General features: G+C 30.6%; 1 protein-coding gene across 17 annotated transcripts in view; it reads right to left on the minus strand.

The window, feature by feature from the left end:
* Nucleotides 1–585: 585 nt before the first annotated feature.
* The window catches only part of LOC143248053 (chromodomain Y-like protein), a 43,830-nt gene continuing 25,425 nt past the window's right edge, over nt 586–18,990 (minus strand). For 14 of the 17 annotated variants that reach the window (XR_013026803.1, XR_013026804.1, XR_013026801.1 and 11 more), the window contains 3 exons: nt 11,602–11,768; nt 6,759–6,969; nt 6,076–6,219 (listed from right to left, as the gene is read on the minus strand). Coding sequence is in view for 3 of the 17 variants with exons in the window: in XM_076496551.1 (XP_076352666.1) it covers nt 5,644–5,802; nt 6,076–6,219; nt 6,759–6,969; nt 11,602–11,768 (681 nt within the window). In the remaining 14 variants the exon portion in view is untranslated. Of the gene's footprint in view, nt 5,803–6,075; nt 6,220–6,758; nt 6,970–11,601; nt 11,769–18,990 lie in introns of those variants that run through there. The other 3 variants (XM_076496542.1, XM_076496545.1, XM_076496551.1) reach the window with 2 other exon arrangements.

The raw sequence follows: 18,990 nt of genomic DNA on the forward strand, positions 1-18,990 counted from the left end.
GACTAGATGGAAAACAGTCAGTTAGCAACATGCCCTACTAATTTTGGGCTACTCTTAACCAACTAACAGTAAGAGTAACCATCACATTATAATGCCACCAGGGTTGAAAGGGCAACCCTATTCAATGACAGGTTTTGATCCAAATTAGGTTTCCTGACCTCCACTATCTACGAGGCTGTCTGACCTTGAATTAATACAAAAATATTTTATGTCTAGCAACAGTATGAATTTAATACTAGTTATTCTTGTTAAAAAACAGGTATAATATTCACTTTTCCAGACAGGAATGAATCACAGCTCCTGCCGCCATGTTCCTTTTCAACACTTATCTGAAGGTTATAGTAGATTAATTGCTAAAGCATAGTAAGTTAGGTAACAGGTAATTACTATCTAATAATAATAATAATTAACTAATTAGTAATGTGACTTACATGGTTATAAAAGCTGTTAACCACAATAATGACTGAAATTCAGTCGCTACAACCTTAAGTACTTCCCATAATACTATCTGCATCACTGTGTATTATGTAAAAATTAGAAATGTTGCAGAATCCATTAAAAAGACAAAACATAAAAAACTGTAAGTATTGGAAGAAATTTAATGTTAATGTAACTTTATTAAGAATTTTTCAAGTACACAATAATATTCTAAGACAAACAAATGTGTATGAAATTAAATATGTTATCTTGCTCTAAAACCACTTCATCAATTGGTACCTTATCTCCATGCTAATCATGAGCAGAAGTTGAATCTGGTCATGAGTAAAGATCAACATAAAACACTGACAGTAGAAACTTTCCTAGTGATTATAACACATTAAATCATGTATTTATACTGAATAACATTAACCATTTACAAAAAACACTAAAAACATTACTTTTTTTGGTATTTCCTCATAAAAATGTAGGAAAAGGAAAATATTTTTCAGCAATCAAAATCTTACAACACACTTTCCAATGGCACATTCAAAAGATAACACAGTTGAAGAAATCTTACTATATTTTTACAGCAGCCCTCTAGTAAAAAATTAACAATTTTCATCCATAGCAAAAAAAAGGAAATCAAAATGATCACACACTGCAACCAAACTAAAGAATGAGTGAATTTCAAAAATTCAAAAGTAAGGGATCATCCATTTGATACAAAAGTGCTTATTCACACCCAATAATTTTTAACTAGTAACTCAGAATTCTCTTGCTACATATTCACAGGCTTACTTTGTTCTGCAGCCAAAGGGCACTCGTTCACTAAAAAAAGATTAATAAACATTTAATACTTGAAAATATTAAAATAAAATCAAAACACTTTAATAAATTAAGGGCAAATTACAATTTAAGAATTCTAGAAAACAATAACATATGTGAAAATATGCTTATTGCTTCCAATAGACACTTTGTTGCAATACTATCATGATGTAACACATAATAACTAAAAATTTAACAAATAAACAATTCCTACTTTTTCAACTTCATGTATAAAAATGTACAAATTTGCCCAAAATTTATATATGTATAGTGTACTAAATGAATGGTCCCTGAAGAAAAAACAAAAAAACTATGTAACCCAGGTATTCACTATTTGCATTCAAGTTAAAGATGACTGCCATATAAATGGAAAGCTTTAAGACTTTTCTGAGACCAAAAACTTATCTGAAGTTGTCTCACATCTTGGTGTAAAAATCAGCTGTCTAATTTATCTAACTCAAAACTGAAACTTTATTTATTGTCAGAAATTTAAAAAAATCCTGTCTCTTACATGTTTAATTTATTGTTATATAAACTCAGTAGCATGATTTTCATTTTATCACATTTAAATCACTCTTAAAGTCAAAGAATCTAAACTTTACTTATAGAATTAAACATCTTTCCTTAGAAGAAGAAATTACTATTTCTTTACTCTGCTAAAATGGAAGAAACCCCATCACAAAAGAAGCATTAAAAAAAAGATAGCAATGGCTTGATGTCCTACACTACTAATATAAACTAAAACTGAATTAAAAAATAAGTTACTTTTCCATAACTTTACAAATTACACAATGTATTATTTACATACACTGTAGAAACTAATTAACTGTACTCTCTATAAAACCCACCACTGATATTAATTCATATTAAATGGAAGACTCCTATGAGCTTTAACTTTTCATTCCACCTAACTATTTAAAGAAATTTTTACACAAAAGATTTATTCTACTTTAATATACATTGTCATGAGCAAGTGAAAATTAATCTTCTGTTGTATTTATTTACCTACATAATCAGAATACAAAAATTACTGAAAAACTTACAATTGCAAGAATGCAAGTAACAATTAAAAAAAACAGCCAAAATTCATGACAAACATTTAAACCATCTTATTTTACAGCAACACAGAAAACTTTACATTACTGAGAGAAAAAATAGCATACCAAATGTAATTAAAATCTATTTCAATTTCCTGAGTACTGAAGGAACTTAAAATTATATTGAAAAGTTGATAAATGACAACACAAAACACACTTTTGTACAAAGTTTTTCATAAAAGTAGGTGACAGAGAACAAAAATTTATTATTACTCTGTCACTATTTTATTTTAAAGTCAGATAAAATTTTAAAAAGTATGAGAGTCTGTAGCAGATACAGAACAATCATAAGTGTAGTAGAAATTGGCTTACTGATTGCATTATAAAGTACAAGAATAATTTTTTTTAAACACTTCCCATTAAATTCTTTAAGCTTTGACTGACATATTGTTATTAAACCTGTGATTTCTTTATCAAACTGAAGAACTATCTGATTTACTTTCCAATAATTAAAAACAAGCTGTGAACTACTCTGCTAATTTAATTGCTTGCACATTCCAAAACGTGAAACATGTTTATGCTAACAAGAGGTTTAACAAAGAACGTTCATCTTGAAGAACTATATTTTTATCAATGTTTATAGCTGCAAAAACATTTAAAATGTTAAGGGTTTCTTCAATGCAAATCTATGACAAACACACACAAACTGTAATGAAAATTTAAAACTTTTTAACACCAAGTCTGCAAGTCAGAAAAGGCATGGTTGGTAGGTTGATTCTGGAATATATTTCTCTGGTATTCTGTTGCTTTTTAAAATTCTGAATAAAGATTTGATCTTGCAATATCTGAAATCTTAACTGCCCATCAGTATGGCTAAATTTGCACTAGTTTCAAAGCTATAAGGGAGTAAAATCTCTACCATAATACAAATTACCAAACAAACAAAGGTAGTGCCTATACATATTGGGCAATAAAGCCATTTTCTTGAGTTCTGTTAACAGCAGATGGTCAAGGAAGGCTCAATGAAAGATGTCAGCTAATTTATGCAAGAGGAACCCAGTCTGGTGTGCAACACACTAAACTCCAAATATTCATTGCTGAACACAGAGAGGTAAGCCCTTTTAGCAGTAAATTGAGATTTCTGAGATTAACAGATCAAGCTATTTCAATGAAGTACTTTTTTGTGTGTGTTCTAAAGTGAATACTGGAAATAATAACATCCTTTTGTAGCCCACCCAATCACCCAAATTCTAACTCATTGACAAACAGACTGGGTGTTAAATAGACCATGTAGGAGGTTAAAAAAAATAAGCACTTTCACTAAAGGGGAAAAAAATTTACATTTATAACACCCAAAATGCTTTTCTCTTAGGATTTCCATATTTTTATTTTGCAAAATGAACCAACAATTTGTGTACACCTTGTCTGCAGATCCATTTAAACAGCATGAAAGCTCAACTTTATCAAACTTTCAGTTCTGAACAAATACCAGTTAAGTATACAAGCCCATTTTCTCTTTTTATGTTACCTTTATTAACAATCTATATCCATACTGGACGTATAAGAAATGCATATACTCAAGCCAAATAATTTTATATTAAACCTGTGATATGAGATTATACTAAACTTCAATACCTATTTCAACTAATGTTCAACCAATGAAAATGATATCCTTGTCAGAAACAGTAAACGGTTAATACTGATATGTTGTTTTTTCAATATCTGTGTGACTTGTAGAGCTAGAACATTTATTTATGAGAATATTCATAATCACATAAAATAGCACAAAAAAAGGCTGTTCTCCCTACCTTCTATCATATGAATCACAACACTATTTATTACTTACACCATAATACAACCAGAATACAGTACATACCGATCCATACATTTCTTGTCACATGCAATATCCAAAATTAACAATTCATCTAATACACGAGTGTGTAGATCTGTAGGTAGCAATATGCCAAAATGAAGAATACATCTATGTATATGGAATCAAACAGTTTTTGAAAGAGATGGACCAAGTTGCTTGAACATCACAGATATTAGGCAGTGAACCTTTTTTTAAACAATATTTGTCACTAAAGTAATATTTCATTAAGTAAGAAATTATCAAAATAAATTCTTTACTAAATACTACTCATTAAATAATTCTGAATGAATGCTTTAATCAACAAATTAATGAGCACCAGGTTAAAGGTAAGGAATTATTTTATTACAAAACTTTGTGAAGTTTCAAGAATAGCTAATAATGCCTAATAGTGTTGATCTAAAGTTTAAAAAGAAATGAGATTTACAACAATTTTAAAAGCATTACAAGAAATACAAAAACTGTTTTGCTTTTGTACAGTACAACTTGTTAACTCACGGAACAATTTAATATACTAAAACTATCACAAATGCAAAATTTCACAACACATCAGTATTCAAAGGAAGTTTTTTTTTCAAATATAGGTAAACAACAACCACTTGATGAATGCACCTAAATAATTCTTAATGATCACATGTAAATTCAGATGACTCTGAAATTTCAATTAGATGTTCATAAGTAACTGAGTATAGAAATAAATTCCACAATCCAATCTAGATATTGAAAATACTAATGTTAAAACAAAGAGGAATGAAATTCCTTTATCAATGCAATTTGACATTTACATAGTAAATAAGAAGTCATAAATAAGTTGCATTTACTATTATCTAATAACATTGAGATATATAAGTAGTCTGGTATTAAACAATACTGTACCCCTATGTTCGATTGATTAACAAATGTTTTCAAAAGATTTTTTTTTTTCCTCAAGAATTCAGTACAATATCTTTATAGAAATAGAAGTTAGAAAAACCTGTTTGTAACACTTCATGAAGTAAAAGGAATGTGGATATCAGTTAGACTTTCCATGTACCAAATAACAAACAATTAAAATGAGCAGGTCATTATAACAATAGAACATTGTGGGGATTTTGAAATATCACACTTCTATTTACTTAAAAAGTCTGGAAGGGCAACTTATTGTCTTTCAGTAGATATATCTACCATACTTAAGTGTGAGTTTCTGACACATAATTCTACCTCTTACACTAACCAAAATCATTTAATATCTTCTAAAGAACATAAATCAATACTCTAACATCTTATCATGTCTACACATGATCTGATAAATTTGCATAAAAACTTGTTTTGCACTGAGATGTTTTACACATGTAACTGTAACAAATTTACATTTGAGAACACAAAAGAGTAATGAAATAATAAGAGCTGTTAATAACAGATATTATACACTAAAAAAATTAAAGGCTGTAAACTATTAACAATGGATACTGTCGGAAACAAAATATTACGTAAAAATCCTCTGGCTATTAATTATTCCCACAACATCCCACTTTCTGTGGCTTCCTTCATAGCATGCTGACAAAAAGGAGTTAACCATTGCTTAGGCAAAATTGAGGCTTCATAATCCAATGTGATTTCCAGTTTCTCCCATAGATGGCAACGCATCATTGCTTTGGTTGCTTCCATCACCTAAAATAGGAAAAAACTACATTTAATTCAAGTAATAATACATTAAAAAGGCAGCATTTGAAGTTGAAAACTTAAGTATCTTACAAGAAAGACCAAATTACTGTGGAGCTCTTGTAAGGCTTAAAGTTTAAAGGGGATAATGCAAGTGCGATTATCTGCAGTAAATAAGTGCCGGCAGGTGGTGATGTTGTCAACAATTCGACCCATTAGGAAAATAACATTTGTAGCAGAAACATTAAAAAGTCTTACTTTATCCATGAATTACACTATTACCTGAGAATGATTGGCAGCAATAGCCTGAACACGAGGTACAGCTTCTTCCATTAACCTTGTTGGCCAGATGACCTCTGAAACTAACCCAAAAGATTGGGCCTGAAGAGCAGTGGCTCGGCATCCTCTTATCAGCATGTCTGCCGCCTAAAAATAGCCAATTATAAATATTATAACTGTATGATACAATTACCAAAGATATAGAAAATCTTATTCAGTGGAATTATTTCCAATCCTTGATTAACTTTTCTACCCTACTTTTTGTAATAAAAATATATTTTTAAAACAAATTTCAATAAATTCCCATCACCTGTTCCAAGACATGATTTACTTATCATTCCTTAAATTTAAAAAATAATTTATAAATTCTTTATTAATTTTTTTTAACATTCTGAACAAATCACAAGAAAACATCATAGTTAACAGCTGTGTCAAAAGCTAATATCTTTTTTTGGTCTTCCATGTCTTTTAATTTGTAATGAAAATTAGTTTTATCTTCACCTTCAAAGTAACCAAGTTTAAACAGCAGTAAAGTAAGTTTTATGAGAAGTTTCACAGATAATTCCAGTATGGATAAGTGAGAGTGAGAGAGTGCCAAACAAACATACCCAAAATTAACGTCTGCTAATGACCATTAGAAATAGCTCATATATACTGGATATATGTTTAAAATCAAGTGTACTTACTACAGTCGATCCCACTACCTGTGGCAAAGTTAGGGTGGCAGCCCCCTCAGGAACATAACCAAGTTTGCAGTAAGGCATGAAAAAAACAGCTTTGTCACTGGCAAAAACAACATCACAGTAAGTTAAAAGAGTAACCCCAAGGCCAACTGCAAGCCCATTTACTGCAGCTACTAATGGTTTAGGAAAAGATGCAAGTGTCTGCAGTAGTTCTCTGCAAAAAAAAAAAAAATCTTCATTAGATTTAAGTTAAAAAAAAAACAGATAATGTTAATTCACAATTCAGAATATACCAGAAAAAATGAAAAAAAACAGCAAAACTTTAAAACCCCTGATTTTTGCTTAAGGTGAGAAGAGGTAGAAGTAACTTAACAAAATAAACTATTCAGATTTGTAACAAAATATGTACAAGTTTTTATAAAGATTAAAAAACTCTGAGTATAAGTTCATGAAGTGCTCCTTGAATAGATAAAAAAAACTATGAATATAACGAACACAGAATGTCAGCTTTCTGAAAGAAGACACACACAATTTTTTAAACATTTAATATCAAAAAACCTAAACAAATTCAGCTTTTGTTAGACAACTTAATGTAATTCCTAAACTAGAAACTTCAATTTTGCAGTGAAGTTTCCTCAATTGACAAATGAGAATAGAATTATGTTATTTTTAAACTGTTTAAATAAAAGTCCTATGTGAGAAAAGTCATTCAAAAGGTAAATATGACATTATTTTAAATGTTTATATTTATTGTATTTTTATTATAACACCTCCTTAATGTTTCTGTAGTGTACACCTTGTTCTTAGACCAATGTGTTAATGTTTTCTTAATTTATTTTATCACTGAGATTTTTTACATGTTCATTTACAAGTGATGTCCCTATTAAGTGTTCATTAAATACTATTTATAAATTACTTACTAGTTTCACTAATATATACTGTTTGACACTCTTCGCAGTTAATTACAGAAATATATCTCTGTGTAGTCTTTATTAGTGTATTGTTAACTATGTATTGTGGGAACCTGTTCTTGAAATTTATAGAATGTTATTCAGTGTAAAAATCAACAATACTTATTTTGTGAAAATGCTGGTGTGTTTGATCATTCTTGAAAATTCTAGAGTCTTGCATGATTGGTATATAGAAATTGACACACCAAGAGACAGAGAGAATATTATGAGACAGCTACAATCTGTATGTTATAGGCCTAGAAAGCTATGATTGTAATTATCTATTGATTGGAAAAATACAGAATTTGACCAGGAACATTAAAGATTTTGAACATTACAAACTAATCAACTTCAGTGAATTACTCCAGACATTATTGTTTCTACAGAGGCATTAAATATCGTCTTCAGTAAGAAGTGAACTTCTAACCAGTGTGAGGCTAGCCAAAAAAAAAAACATTGTTCACATAAGTGAGGTGCAACAATATCAACTCAGAATTAATTTGCTTGTCATGAACTTAGATCATTGATAAATTATTCAGTTCTAGACTGATGTAGGACTAAGTATTGTCTATAAAATTTGTTATGGATAATAGTGTAATGTTCTTGGAAAGCATTAAATGTGCCATATTACTAGCTACACTCAATGAAACATTCTAAACTTCAATAGTTTTTAAAAGATGTTATTTTCAAATTACTAATATTATAAACTGCCATTTATATTTTGTTTTACAATGATTTTCTTATAATGTCACTATTTTGCTTGTCTCCTGATAACAACACCTGTTGATAACCCTTGCCCAAGCTGTACTGAATATCATGATGACTCATGTTATAGAAAATGCTCAGTGATTTTTTTTATTTTGTTTTATAATCAAACCCAACAAAGTTACTGATATATTATTTAGATTGTATAATTGTTATTTTTGTTAATTAATTGATAAATATAGATACATGTATAAATTAAAATTAAAAACTCACCAAAACTGTGTAGATTTGTTCTGTATTTGAACTCCTATGCTTTACCAAAATCAAACTTTTTTCATTTTAATATATTTCAAATCTTTCCTATACAAAATATCAATGACGTAATATACTCAGGGTATTATTTTTTCCTTCTATGACAACTGTCAAGGAGACAGGTTTTATAAATGCATTAAAATTTGTATGATGAAAATAACTCATTTAAAAGAAACAGTCTCTCTAAATATTAATTTAAGGCCTCTCAGGCTGTAGTAAAACAATCATTCACTGTACTTAATAAAGGAAGCCTTGAACAAATCCCTTTCACTAAGTTTGCATAATTCAGTATTGTCATCTCCATGGTCACAACATTAATAATAAACAAAAAAACTGGTTTAGAAGAAAACAGTGTTTATACATAAAATATACAACACATATTAATAAGTTAAATGCATCAGAATCAACTTGTGAGTGACTTTCTGGTGCTAACAACAATTTTTTCATTATTCATGTCCTAAGTAGCACTTCTAAGTTGCACAAAATTAATTGGCTTTTTTCATTTTATTTGTCAGAAATTAAATTCCTTGATGTTTCCCAAACCAAGAATGCAAAACAAAATTCACTGACTTTCCCTGGATCCCCTGACCTGCAGAACCATGATTTAATCATTTGACAATAGTCCTCCATTAAAAAAAGACCAACACATCCTCCTTCATACACAGTAGCCCTCATGAACACCATCATTTGAACAAAAGTCCATTCTAGATACCAGTAAAGCTAATACAGCTGTTATGTAACACCACTAAAGAAGTTAAGTGTGAACAAACAGCAATTTAACTGAGTAAATAAGGGGCAAAAATTAGTAGATAAAAAGCTAGTGAGGAAAGAAAAGGAAAAAGAACAGATCCTGAACTGAAAGAAGAAATTATATGATCCTCAACAAGAAGAGGGAATTAAAAGCAAAACCAGCCATGAAATCAACATTGCAAAAACCTGTCAAAAGATATGGCAAGCTCAGCAGAAATAACAGAAGTCAAGATCCATGAATCCATGATCAGAAAAGAACTATTTGGTGCATTTTGGCATTATTATAACTAACCATCAGAATACCTCTGGTTACAATCACAGTACTGGATGACTCCAATTAGGAAGTTTCAAAGCCTCAGATGTCAGGAAAATGGAATCAAAAATTAATAACCCAGATAAATTCAGTACATAACAAAATCCATATGCTGGATTAAAAACAATGAGAACTAGTACTGAAAAGTAAAGCTTATTACAGGCAATGAAACACTTGTCTTAAAAATTACAAACTTGATGCAAAGAAAAATTAAACCAAAGACAATTTGTAAGTTCTAAGTGAAATATTTAAAATTCTTATCTTTCTTTTCTCATAATCATAATCTAAGAAAATTAAAAAAAACCACTACACTATGAATGGTAACAAAGTTTTAAAATAAAAACTGAAAAAAACAATTTCTAAGAAGAAACACATCTAAACAAAGAGAGACAAGGAAAGAAAGTGTTTATTCAAATAGTAGTGCTCATGGGGATTACTATACTTAGATGATGTGTCATCCTCCCATTGGTAGAGGGCTATAGTGTAATGATTACATCATAAGCTGGCACAATATACTTTAATATCTGTAGGGACAGAAGCTTCATTCAATGCTTAAGGTACTATGCACACATCTTCACAGCAGTTGCATGAGATAACAGCTCTTTATTGTGTAGAAAGGCAGATAAACATTTCTGAAGTTGTATTTATTAAGTTAATTATCTTTTGTGGGTTTAAATTTGTTTTTGCTCTTTTGATGATGGTTTAACAATGTTTTGATTTTTTGTAAATGATTTTGTTTGTATGCATATCACTTCCTGTTTTTCTTTACACTTTGGCATAAAGCTTTGCAGGCTTCTGGTTTTATGTGGTTGCCAAGTTATGTCCTAGGACTAAAGTGTTCTTCTTTAGTTTGAAAAATTCTTTGCACTATTGTCCAATAATAGTTTTTAGGAATTTATTTTGCACTGTTTAATATTTTTGAAGTGAAACATCTTGATTAAAGCTGGGTAATATAACTGCTTACCTAGAAGCATTGATTTCATTGAACTAGTGTCACATAAGTTACAATGAAATGATTAATTTTTTTAATACAATCAACTGAAATTAGGATCTCTGATTATTCCAACTTTCTAAGTGATTGAAATATTGCCTTTATTATTTCTCTTTGTTATTTTTGATTAATTCAAGGTTGTTCAACTCAATCTATTTGTACAATTCAAAAAATTATAAAATTCAAAAAATTAACTGAAATTTTCATTTATTCGAACTATCCAATTCTTATGTGAGAATAACCAGTTAATTGAAAGTAACTGTTTAATGAGAATTGCACAGTTACCTTATTTTATGCCTTGTAAGATGTATTTTTTCTTTAAAAATACCTTGAAAAATCCCCATACATCTTCCAAGACAAAAGCGATGGGTTAATGCAAGTGGTTAGTGTACGGTCTACTCACAACGGCCCCTCATACATATTGTAATCTCATTACTTAAATTACAAGTGTTTTCAATAGCAAAAAACATTCATTTTAACTAATATTGTTGATATACTGTGAAGAATATGATGTATTCAACTGTATTTACTCAGCAGGTTCAAAAAAGTCAAGTATACATCAAACTGTTGGTTGCAGAGTCAAAATATTTTTTTCTTAGAATTGTCTTTCCAGAATTAGGGTGCATCTTCCACGACGTAGCTTCTTAGAAGGTGTAATATATAGTAGTCTTAGTGTAAGATTTTCAGTTAACTGAAAAAAGTTACTTTTTAGAACATTTAGTATCTCAGTGAAGATTTAAAACAAATAATTAGTAATTAAAGGGAAAACATTTATAATATATACTCTTATTTAATGTTTTTTTATTTAGTTTAATATCACCTTACTTCACACCAATGGCCAATTCCTCAGCTATTTGCTTTTTATGGAGCCCAATTAGAACAGAAAGATCGAGGCCAGAACAAAATATACTTCCATAGCTGTTTAATAGCAGCACCTTGCAGCTTGGATCTTTTCTTGCTGCAACTACAGCTTCTTTTAGTTCACGAAGACACTAAAACATAACAAAAACCGTTTATCAACATGCTTACATAAAAGTGGTTTTATTTCTGATGATAATGATAAAAATTGTGGATCACACTCAATTTGGAAAAGACAAAATAACCACATTGCATTATACTGTAAAGCAGGTTATAATACCTCAGTTACAACCTCAGGTTTCACTTCTGTTTATGTTAATTTTGAACATTTGTTCATATAGTTTTGACTGTAAATTAAGAAACACTATAATTTTATTTGCTCAAACCTTCTTGCTTTGAAAATATGCATAGAGCAAGAAGAAATAAATAGTGCATGGAAAATCTTGAAAAAGGTTCATAAGAACTGGAAGAAGAAGAGAAAGGCCAAACTTCAGTTTCTCAAGTATCTGCTAGCAATAAGATGATTTGACAAGATAAATTCTGGGCACTTAAATTCTACAATGTAGACAGGATTAAATTGTATTTTTATTCATCAAGTGCATTTTTTACATATATATTTCAAACCATTTTCCAGTAAGAACTGAAAACAAGAGCCAACAATTGATTTCTGAAATTCCTTTAACATGGAAGCAATGGATTTACATTGAAATAGACAAAGCAAGTAACAATGTATGAATTCCATGATGAAACTAATATAACTTTCCAAAGTAATTTCTTTAGCCACAGAATTTTAAATTTCTATTGATGGATAGTATTTGTAATCCTAAACTTAAAACTGATGACAATCAGACTAAAACTGATAACTTTTATGCCTAAACTAATGATAAAAGATAACCTTTGGACATAAAACATATTTTAAATTATTAAAACCCATTATTGAGAAAATTGTCTTCTATTCATTGGATAACCTTATTTTGAAATTCTAGCCACATTAGATTTATTTTCTACACTTACCCTTTACTTGATTACATAAAGATACCTATCATGTTGGTTTAAAAAAGCCAACATGGTCTTGCTTTTCTATTTATGTTACATGATAAAAAGAAGTGCAGCATGATCTAGCTTCTACTTAGTACACAAACACTTTAGATACAACTGTGTTATAAAAGTTAAACGGTTTACAATTACAACTTACTTTGCAAACACAATTCTTACAATATAAGAAAATGAGCATCCACAGAAATTTTTCCAGGGGTCAAAGTTGAAATCAAAAGATGATGGACTCACTTTCAAAGTTTTGCTACTACACTCAACTTAACAAGCTCTCACGGACAAATTTAAAAAAGTTTAATATTTTTAAGGTTAGTTTAAACTATACTGCAGACTTGCAACTATATATACTCCATAACTGTAAATTTTAGTTTGTGTTTTAGGTTCTTAAGCGTACAAGGTAATTTCACTTCATATAAGACAACTGCTTATACGACTACAGTAATTTGAAGTTACATAAAGCACAATATTTCAATGGAATTTATTGCACATGTATGGAAAAAACAACAAGGCTGTATCAGTCTCTTTGATAACCTGCTACTGGTATTACCAGCAGATGGCAACAAATTGGCACTGATCACACTGTGCCTTAGAGCTAGGGCATGTCAGGGAGACCAAGTCAGTCTCTTTGATGACCTGAATGAGAACTGCCATGTTCAATATCCAAGAAACTACTATGGTAATCACTTTTACAACATTTAGCTACAGTAATTTTAAATAAATCTGCTGACAAACCTGGTAAATTTGTATTCTGTGTAATAACTAGTGTGAAATGGTAAATTAAATAAAAAAGGCATGTAAATTCATATACATATGCTGAATGAATAAAGAAAGAATTATGTTACACATTTTCCTGGGTGTTCAATAATAAATGTGTACATACATATGCTATACAAATATAGCTGGCTATAAGTTTTTAATAGCTGAACTTACATTAAACTCAAGATTTTATTAAGTTTTACCACAGACCTAAGCAAACATCCAACATGTTCAATATCTTGTTTTCATGGATACAGCAAACCAACAATGGCAGATTTCAACATGATCAACTTGGCATTAGTACAAAGACAGTTCAAACACTAACAGAAGCCCTCTGGTATACTGACCCATCTGTGGTGATTTCAAGCTAGATCACATGATTTACTCCAAGATTTGACATTGCATGGCTATAAGGATATCAAAACACACCATCAGAAGTTTTCAACAGTGAGTACTTTGAGATATATAATAGTAATAATAATAATATTGTTTGTTCAACATGTGAGTATTATAAACATATTGATTTAAATATTAGTAAAATTTATCATGGTTTATGTAAGCTTTTAAATATTTCTTGTACTCTGAGGTATTTCAGCACAATTTTCTACTTCCCAATAAATGCATCTGACCTGAGGAAACTATCATATTCTGCTGTATCCATGGTTCAAAGATAACAATGCTGGTTTTCTGAATGTTTAAGGCTATTGCACACATTTATGATGCTATTATCAAGTACTATGACTTCTTCCTTGGACAGCAAGAAATATGACAAACAAATTATCCTGAAACACAGCCTATGTTCATTAAAATATGTCTGGCCTTTGGAAACAACTGATGGTCAACCAAACAAAATAGTAGCAAAATGTTATGAGGAGTTGTATGAGTCTGTATCACTGTTACCTGTACATATAGAATTACCACTCCAAAACCTGGAACCACAAGATCACAAACTATGTCACTGGCTATCAGGGATTCTTATACTCTTTCCTTTTGCAAAACTCATGAATTTATAGGGGAACTATCTAGGAAACATGTGGAAATGGCAAACAAATCTCAAAATGCAAGATTTGATGAAAGATGTTCAGTTAAAGAGCAGAATTAGATTAGACATACTCAGTTTTGAAATGAGAGCAATGCAACATGCATTCATGAAAAATTATGTCAAGATTCTAGCAATGTCCAAAGCCATGCTCAGAAACATATACTGTTATCTTATAAGTCAGTATCAGTACTATCAAGTAAAGCTACCAACAATGCTAACATGCAATTTTTGGAATTTTTAGGTCAAAACAATGACAGGTTTAGTTTTTTGACCTCAGAAAACAGAATAAGATCCACCAGGATTCCAAATTCAACTAGTTGTGAGATAAATTAGGTCAATATTTTGATGAGGCAGCAGCTATCCAAGAAACAAGGTATTACAACACATTCTATATGCCAACAACCATGTCTGTACCTGACTTGGTGAACAAAATCAAGGATCGTCTTCCTGAGGGAACAACAGTTCCATCAGTTTCTTGGGTCTCATTGAATGTGTACGTAACTAAGAAAACAATAATAACAACCAAACTGCTCCAGAAAGAACACCAATCACAAAATAAAAACTTTTTAACTTAATGCACCTGAAGCACCAGAAAGAATCTGTATCAGTTAAAACTGCAGTGGACGATGACATGGTGGCTTCATTACACATAAACCAGACATACAATGACCTTTCAACACCAATTCTCTGAGGAATGTTACCCACCATTGCTTTATTTCATTCATAAACATTTCTAAAAATATCATTATTGATTACAGGTGAGTATATTACCTATATTTAGATCTGACAAAATCTTTATTTACCTTGCTCACTTGGTATAGGTATACACATTTTTCATGAATAGCAATGGATGAATATATATTGTAGAGATTTGTGACATAGTGTTTTCCATGTTTCTGACCATGCAAATTATGAAAGATAGAGAGGACACTTGTGCATACTGCATCTTAAACTTATCATATGTCCCAAAAGATGTCTTTAAGAGACTGCAATGGTTGCCAGACCTCACTCTGGAGAGAATGGTAGCTGAGCAGAACTGTTGGGAAAGGAAATAACAGACAAGGATTGATGAACTTTACAATTAAACTCAATGCAAACAAAGGGTGATAAAGAAAACAGGAGTATTTTGGATGCTGCTTTGTATTTCAACTAGTTCTCTTCCTTTATAACATTTTTGCTAATTTGTACACTAAAATCATATACCCTTATAATTGGTGCCAAGTAGTGCAAAAACAGGCAAGAAAAGTTTCACAAATAATTTGATACCAAATGTGTTTTCAATATCTATTACACTTGAATAATTGTTAGAAATTCTGTAGAATTTTGACTTTTAAACTTTTGTAACTCCTTTAGAACACTAATTAAATAATAATTTCAGGTAAAGTTTGACATTCATCATCTATTGCAAATGTGGGAAGCAAAGGGCTGTAAACACTGCCAAAAAGTTAATCCAGAACAGTCCATACTTGTCAGAAAGAGCTCTATGTGTTCAATAATGATGATGCCTTATTTGTGGAGCAGGGCAGCATTAATTGTGACCCACCCACATAAACCAGCTATTGTGGCAGTAAGTACAACTTTGTCTTTATAGAGTTTGATATTCTTTCAGTATATTTTCTTGAAAATAATACATGATTTATATTTTGCATTGTTTGTAATGTTATCACAGTAATCCACAAATTAATTTTGAATGTTTTATTTACTATAGTTACAGGTAATACAGAAGCACTTAATGATGTATGTTATCAATGTGGTAATAAACAAGCAGTATCAAATGAGGACATCCTGCAGCTTCAAGAGAAACGTGGCATTGTCCAACCCATTTGTCATTCCTGCTTTTCATCTAGTCATATGCCATCAACAAGAAATGCAATAAAGTAAAAAGTGTGAACTATGAACACAGTAAATAATTTCAGTAATCAAGTGATATAATTGAACTGTTCACTTCTGATGAGCATCTACATCAGGCACAGCTATAATCTAGTACAGTCTTGAAATTATCTGAATTTGCTACTTACCAATATGTTGTCGTTCTTGTATTATATTTCCTTTAATTTGTTTTTGTTTGTCTATCATTAAGAGTGATTTTTTGACATTTTTTAATTAGCTAGATCTACTGTGATACTGAACAGTATTAGTTTGTTGTATAAAGCATAATATTTATCATTTTGTAGTTTTATTTTTAGGTTACATTTAAGACAGAAATATTTGATAGGATAATTCTCCAAATCAGTCATTTTTTTCATTTTTTTCCTATTGGCAAAATAGGGTAATTTAATTTTATTTCCTCCTGATTTTTTGTTTCTGCTTGTAAACCTAAAAATTAAAAGCTTACAGCCTAATGACAGATATTAAACTAATACACCTGTAATTTCTCATATTATGATAATTTACTTTTAAAAAATGGTCACATTAACAACCTTCATCTGGTCAGAAATTTCTCAAATCTCAAGTAATTTTTGAAAATTAACTATTAAATAACCTTCTGCAAGATTTTAAAAACAATATCATTAGGGCCAGAAGCTTTATTCTCAAAATATTTCGAGCTTTACTAAAACACTCAATTTATAATGACAAATAAACCTCCTAGCCACCTTTTAGACAAACTTTCAAGCTTAGGTACATTTTCTCTTAAAAGAAAAAATGCTACTTACAATTTCAACAATATTTCTTTCCTCATTAAAAAAGATATTTTTTGCAGTTTAATTAAGCATAAAAATCAGAAGTATTATGTCTACACACCAACAGTGAGCACAAGCCCCCCCTCACATAATTTCCATACACTACTTTAATAATCCTAAATCTGTATATACATGTTTGTTTAAATATCTTCAAAATATCTGTTTATATTGGAAGCTAATAAATTAATCACAGCGACTTATTTTTATTACTAACCCAACATGGATAACAAAAGCTGCATTATATTGCTGATAAAACTGTTTCAAATCTATCACTTTTGAGCTAAGACTATGCTCTTTTCTGTATTTATCAATTATTGAATACTACTACACATCCACTTATATAAGTTTTCAGTTTGAAAATGGGAATTTATGAAGAATGACTATCTTTCAGCAGTCACAAGATGATTTGGTTAATGGGTGGTTATTAATGCAAAGAAACTAGTTTGTCTTTGCCAAACAACCAGTAAAAAGGTTGGATTTAAAATATGATGTAAAGAGAAATTAAGTTAAAAGCTAAACAATATTCAAAAGGTTAGTAAAAAACAAAAACAAATAAATGTAAAAAAGGACAACTTATAAAAAACTAAAAACACAATCAAGCTGGACAGTTTCACCATTGCCTATGACACTCACTGTTTAACAATAAGGGTAAACCTGTTGAAAACATTCATCTGAAATGATACTGCCTCTGGCATTCATAATGGCAGCATGAAATTAAAAGGTGAGCAATTGTGATTTGGGTGTCTGAAAAGCCATGCATTGGCAGATCAGTCCCAAATAAAAGAAAACAATGGGTTAAAAAATTGTGACAAATGCACAAACTAGCCAAAATAACTTCCTCCTTTCAATCCTTATGTACAACAGACAGCCAATTGACATCAGTAAGTTTGATGCGAATAAGCTTGTTATGAAGTTGCTAACCCCAAGCCAACTGAAACAAACATGCTCTGATCATAGAACTATAGTCCATAAATGGAACAGACAAGGTTGTGACATTGCGAGAGCAGATGTACTTAGCTGTGGTGTCAGCAAGCTCCTTCCCTCAAACACAGATACAGCCAGGAATACAGGAAACTGGATGGAAATGGATGACAGAGAAAACCAAGCCAGTTGTTTCTGAATGTCTAAGAGAGCAGGGTGTGAACTGGCATTAAATGATTCCAGGGTCATTAGAAAGTTTGTGTAAATACTATAATTACTGGACTGCTTAGCTTCTACATGATACAGGGCAAGAGAAATGGTATACAACTATAGAGCACTATACCTAAACATCAGCTTCAGACACAGTATCCATAACATTCACTGAAGATGCCCAACACTAGTGCTTAGTTGACCCTAGCCCAACAGTATCAGCCAACTGAACATAGAGGAGGCACACCAAAGCCATTCATCTACAGTAATTCAAGGCTACATGGGTGTGTAAAAGTGCCACTGACACCCCTCAACCACCAGAATCCTCTCTTTCCCTTCACAGATCACCATTATGGCAAACACTTGGGTGGATGTTCAGAACCCAGTGGAAGTAAACCGAATATAAAGCTCCTTCCCAGGCAGGTCCCCTCACCAAAGACAGGAATCCATCTGGAAGGGGATTTGATTAATAAAAACACCTCACGATTATTTAAAATTTTCCTTTTTTTTCTTCTAACATATTGCAATTTCTTATAATTTTCCAAAATCAGATATTCAACTCTAATCAACTCTAAAAGTGGTTTCTATTAACACAAGTATACTTGTACATCTCTATAACAAACCATGTTCCAGAAAGATCTAAAAACAAGGTGTAAAACAGAAAAGAAGCCAAACTCATTCAATCAATTTCTT

Source organism: Tachypleus tridentatus, chromosome 1 (assembly GCF_004210375.1).
Source record: "Tachypleus tridentatus isolate NWPU-2018 chromosome 1, ASM421037v1, whole genome shotgun sequence".
NCBI lineage: Eukaryota > Metazoa > Arthropoda > Merostomata > Xiphosura > Limulidae > Tachypleus > Tachypleus tridentatus.